At 42.0% G+C, this 5,438-nt stretch overlaps 2 protein-coding genes across 2 annotated transcripts; both read right to left on the reverse strand.

Annotated features, from left to right (window-relative positions):
• Positions 1-774: 774 nt before the first annotated feature.
• LOC103521748 (cancer-related nucleoside-triphosphatase) lies at positions 775-2,901 on the reverse strand (the record flags this gene model as incomplete). The annotated part of the gene is given in 4 exon segments (XM_008486855.3): positions 775-960; positions 1,238-1,325; positions 2,040-2,205; positions 2,769-2,901. Coding segments are annotated over 4 exon segments (492 nt in total), but the record flags the coding sequence as incomplete, so codon positions are not given.
• Positions 2,902-3,408: 507 nt separating this feature from the next.
• On the reverse strand, positions 3,409-5,226 carry LOC103521749 (CCA tRNA nucleotidyltransferase 1, mitochondrial-like; the record flags this gene model as incomplete). Its single annotated transcript, XM_008486856.3, has 2 exons — positions 3,409-4,119; positions 5,054-5,226. Coding segments are annotated over 2 exons (334 nt in total), but the record flags the coding sequence as incomplete, so codon positions are not given.
• Positions 5,227-5,438: the final 212 nt, after the last annotated feature.

Genomic DNA, 5,438 nt, shown 5'->3' on the forward strand with positions numbered 1-5,438 from the left:
ATTGAATTTTCGACCTTTTACAGTTATTTTCTCGGAGTTTTGACCTCAGATTTGGATTTTTCCCAACTTTTTACATAGTAATCGACCATTTATTTAAAATTTTTACCCATTTACAACTGCTCCATTGGATTCCCTAGTCTTAACATGAGGGGCCACAGCACGTTGAATGCATCAGTTCCCGATGGACCACGGAAGTTAAGCAACGTTGTGCTTGATTTGTGTCTGGATGGGTGACCTCCTGGGCAATCGCGTGCTGCTGTCTTTTCCTAGTGCCACTAGAAGCAATAACAAAGGTTTTTCATACTGCGTGTTTTATTTTTTTTTCAGTCACGTTTTTTTAACGCGCCACCTGTTAAATACTGAGAAAAGAACAACATTTCGGTTCAGAGGAAAATTCAAAGAAGACTGAAAACTTTATTTTCGAAAACTAGCCAACCAAACATTAGCGACTGGCCACAACACCACCTAGAAAAAAAAAGTTGAAAAAACGTAACTTGACCGTGTTCGAAGCAGTGTAACCAAAGTTTAACGTGTGATATAAATATAACTCATCAAATGTTTACAGGTAATCATGAGAGTGCCTATATGAATCAGATCTACGGGTTTGAGGGCGAAGTCAAGTCCAAATACACGGACCTGATGGCTCAGCGGACTTTGGAACACCTTATGTACAGCTGATTCGAATGGCTTACTGAAGAGTTCCATCTTCCCGATTTCATCCAGGATGAGCACTTGACATGAGTTCAGCCTCTGTAATAATAGGGATTAACCTACCCGAATAAGGTTAGGTCCGGCTTGAAACTTGAGCTTTTCTACTAGGCTTGAACCCCGGGTTGGCACGGTAGCTAGAATAACTTGTGGACTTTGGAACACCTTATGTACAGCCGATTCGAATGGCTTACTGAAGAGTTCCATCTTCCCGATTTCATCCAGGATGAGCACTTGACATGAGTTCAGCCTCTGTAATAATAGGGTGTTGTCAGTTCAGCTGTAGCCGAATGGTGATGGCACAATAAAGAAAGAATATCTTCTTTTTTTTCTGCCATACACCGGGGTCATGTTTAATAGGCTCATCCAGAACCGCAGTCAACCATCGTGAGGACTTATTCTTTAAAAGGAGAGGGAGCCCTTTGAAAACTGCCAGCTAGCTAAGCTGGTTAGGGTTAGCTGTTCTCCTCACTGTTTATTTAACGTCCCCTAGCCAGCCGGTGGCGTAGTATGAATTATATTGACTCACCTCAGGCGATAGAATGGGTAGTACCAGAGACTCGAACGATTTCAAATCTACCGTGTACTTTCCTACTTTGGGTCCCGCCACTGTGGACCTGTAAGATTCAAAATATTATGATTTTATTAATTAATTAAAACATTATGTACATATGTTGCGATCTTTGATCATTAGACCATCGACCTTCTTACCAAGGTGTCCACAACGGAGCCTGGAACTTCCTGCTCGAGGCTCCGTTGGGAACGCTTATCTTCATTGGCATGTTTTATCTTGGGTTCTGACTAGGCTAGAGTCGATGGTCGGTTCTCCCTTGTGGACGCCTACTAACAGTGATCCATGTACAACCAGAGTGCACAACTTTTTGTCATTATTGTGACGTTGGGCCACCAACTTTCTATCTTCGGTTAGGTGTCATTATGTACATATGTTGCGATATTTGATCATTAGACCATCGACCTTCTTACCAAGGTGTCCACAACGGAGCCTGGAACTTCCTGCTTCCTGCTCGAGGCTCCGTTGGGAACGCTTATCTTCATTGGCATGTTTTCTCTTGGGTCCTGACTAGGCTAGAGTCGATGGTCGGTTCTCCCTTGTGGACGCCTGCTAACAGTGATCCATGTACAACCAGAGTGCACAACTTTTTGTCATTATTGTGACGTTGGGCCACCAACTTTCTATCTTCGGTTAGGTGACTAACAGTGGTCCATGTACAACTAGAGTGCACAACTTTTTGTCATTATTGTGACGTTGGGCCACCAACTTTCTATCTTCGGTTAGGTGGAAGAGCACAAAGAAGGCCCCATCTACTCACGTGACTCGGGCCAGTGGGCCCCGTTGTCCTCCATTGAGTAGAACCACATCGAACCCGGACCTTTGGCTCCCTGCTCTCACTTCTTCCGTGTAGAACCCTTCCATCTTGACACCACTGGAGAGAAGCGACTGGTAGGCTTTGTGAACTAATGTGGTTTTGCCACATCCTGCGAAGTCAGCAAGTCAGAATCAGAAATAGACGTACGGTCACTTTACAAAGCCAGGTTTGTTTCCCAGGGATTATTTTGGATTCGTCAGCGGGTTTTCAAGCAGTGCGTCTCAGGATGAGTGAGGTTAAATTGAGGCAGGTAGCTTGTCGCCGAATAGTGGGTTAAAACCCACGTCAAGAGAACACCTAGTTAAAAGGGACGTTAAACCCCTACTTCGAGTTATTTCAAAAAAATGTTTTACAGCTTTTTAATTTCGTAGGTACCGATGAAACATTTGCTACATTGGACTTTGAAGGTCTGTTTCGTAGCATGCCCATCCCGTATGTAATGTGTATCTTATCAGATGGGCGATAGGTAAACAATAAGACACACAATACTTCCCTCTTAGGTGCTGGATCAACACGAGAACATCAGAATGTAACCCGCTGAAAAATCGGCATTCAAAACACTGATGATTTCAAATTGAATGATTGTTTTGTTGTGATCTGCAACCAGCCAAAGACTGGCAGCCGCTTTATTTGAATATATTTTACATGTTATTTTGCCTACGTATTTCTTACCTGGGTCTCCGGTCAGTAGAATGATGTTTAGTTTGCTACCCGCGCCACTCATGTTGATACTGGGAACAGAATTATTGAGAAAATATGGGAGACTGACGTAAAAGGACTTTTCAGTCTCATCCTAGCAATATAAATGAGGTATTTTGGGTGGTTGTGGTTGGGTGGTAGAGTTCCTCCAGGAGAACCTTGCCACTCAAAAGAAAGCCATAAAAAAATCCTATTCAAGCAGATATTTTTCGAGTTGTAAGTTTAAAATAGAAGAAAGAACTACGTAGTTACCACGTACCAGGTTCCTATGACCAAGATTTGAGTGTCACACTTCTTGCATAAAATAATTTAGATTAGATGAAGCCTTATCTCAACAAGGCTTTGGCTATAGGAATTAATGATGATTTTCAAAAATCGTTAGAGCTTATTTAATAGTAGCTTCATAAACGTTCAAGTAACTACAACTACACGAAATATTTTATAGGTTACAATAAAATCAATAATTTAAATTGGAAAAAGAAAAGCAAAACAGGTTTTATTAAAACAATATCTACACATTATTCTTTTATTTCATTCAAGTAGGTACCAGAGGTACCTATTGAAACAAAAATTAAAACTGTGAAGAGTTTGAATTCTTTTGTAGTCAAACTACGGTGGGAGCAAAATGTGCTTTTTTAATGGAGGGTATTGTAACTGCTAAGGTCTTATCGTCCCGAAAGCGAAAAGAGAAGAAAAACAGGATAGGAGAAAGCCAGCCGTTCCGAGAACGAACCTTATCTGTTTAGGATAAAATCCGCCCCGGGCGGGAATCGAACCCGCGAACTAGCGCTTACTACCTTACAAGCGCTTACTACACTAGGCTGGGCAAACTACGCTTTAAATAAAATCAAGTAAAACACTTAATTGCGTCTATGACACTAAATACGGAAACTTCCGAAAGATCACTGAGGTTGAGCAACGTCGAGTGTGGTATGGATCTGTCAGGAGACCATCTGGGTCCGTCAATACGCCTTTCTTCCATATTGAAAGCTGGAACTTTTGGAATTCTATAACTTATGGTTCGGAATTCTTCGTAATTCACAAAATAGAAAAAGATTTCATTTCAGCATCATACTATATGTTCACAGTTTGAACTATTCTCCTTCTATCTGGACCATTTCCCGTCTCCTGAACCAGGGATCTAGGGTTCGATTCCCAGCGGTTCACTTGGGCTTGTGTGCTACTCCGGGGACTTTGGTTTCGAGTCCCAGCTCGGTCATAATTTTAGGCAACTCCCTGATAAGGTCTTCTCGCGTCAGTTTGAAATCGTTGGCAGACCAATGTTCTTTCAGCCCTTGAAGCACTTTGCCCAGGTCTTTGCCTCCTGAAACAGAAAATGTCAAGATGAGAGACCAAAATGTAGACCCAGAATGAGATATATAGAGATATGATTAGTGCTGATGTAAGAAGAAGAGGAGAAGACCTAGATAGAATTGAAGATGTGAATAAAATACCTGGACAGAGTGTGGTTTAGAGGTCTTGTGAATCGACCCGTTGAACATACATACATATCCTCAGGATATGTATGTATATCCTGAGGATATGTATGTATAAGTATTTCACCGCGCCGCCCACCGTTTTTATTTCGTAGCAATGAAACAACTGCCACATTAGGCGCTTGTGATCTGTGTCGCAGCTTGCCCATACCGTAGTCCCTCAGATGGCGAGAAGACACAAAATACTTCCCAATTAGGTGCTGGGTCAACACATGAACACCAGAAAGTAACCCGTTGAAATATTTGCAATCAAAGTTAGAATGCAAATATTTTGTCAATTGTAGGATTCGAACCCAGGACCTTCTGCATGGCAAGAAAGCGCGTTACCACTGGGCTAACCATGCCCCCGAGTATGTGCTATTACTTCGGCTGGGATAGAACCCACACACTCCTGATTACCAGGCGAGCGTCTAACCCACTACACCACTGAGAAAAATAATAATAGTGCTTATTTATACTGCTCGCATAGGACTGATGAGTTTCTTTTAATCTGGCAGTAGGGTGGGCTACTAACACAATGTTGAGGATAAACTTCCATACTTCGGCTGGGATTGTGTATTTGTGTAACTGCTAAGATCTTATCGTCCGGAAAGCGAAGAGATAAGGAAGACAGGATTGTATAAATAAAACTATTAAAACTTTTCATTCATTCATAGGAGAAAGACAGCTGTTTCGAGACCAAACATTCAGGATATAAATACGCCCCTGGCGGGAATCGAACCCACGGCCTAGCTTGCAAATGAATGTAATGTTGATATTTACCGACTGTGCCATACTGGCGTATAATATTTCCGTTCATAGGGAAAGTGGGAAGTCGCCACTTGTGAAAATCTTTGATCAGCTCTGACTTCTCCTTGTACTTCATCAGTTCTACTATGTACTCGCGCATAGTGGTCGCTTTCAGCTTGGAGAACAGGAGCAAGTTCTGGTATAACCTGAAACAACGCAACGATAGAATGGAAGAAATTATGTACATATTTTAATATGGGGGCACGGTTGGTCCAGTGGTAACGCGCTTGCTTGCCATGCAGAAGGTCCCGGGTTCGAATCCCACCATCGACAAAAATGAACTAAAGAACCTAAAAGTACATTAGTACTTACAGGGCTTTATTCAGAAAGAGAAATAACTGTTAATTGTAATGAATAA

This window comes from Diaphorina citri, unplaced genomic scaffold, assembly GCF_000475195.1.
Source record: "Diaphorina citri unplaced genomic scaffold, Diaci psyllid genome assembly version 1.1 scaffold5863, whole genome shotgun sequence".
NCBI classification, from domain to species: domain Eukaryota; kingdom Metazoa; phylum Arthropoda; class Insecta; order Hemiptera; family Psyllidae; genus Diaphorina; species Diaphorina citri.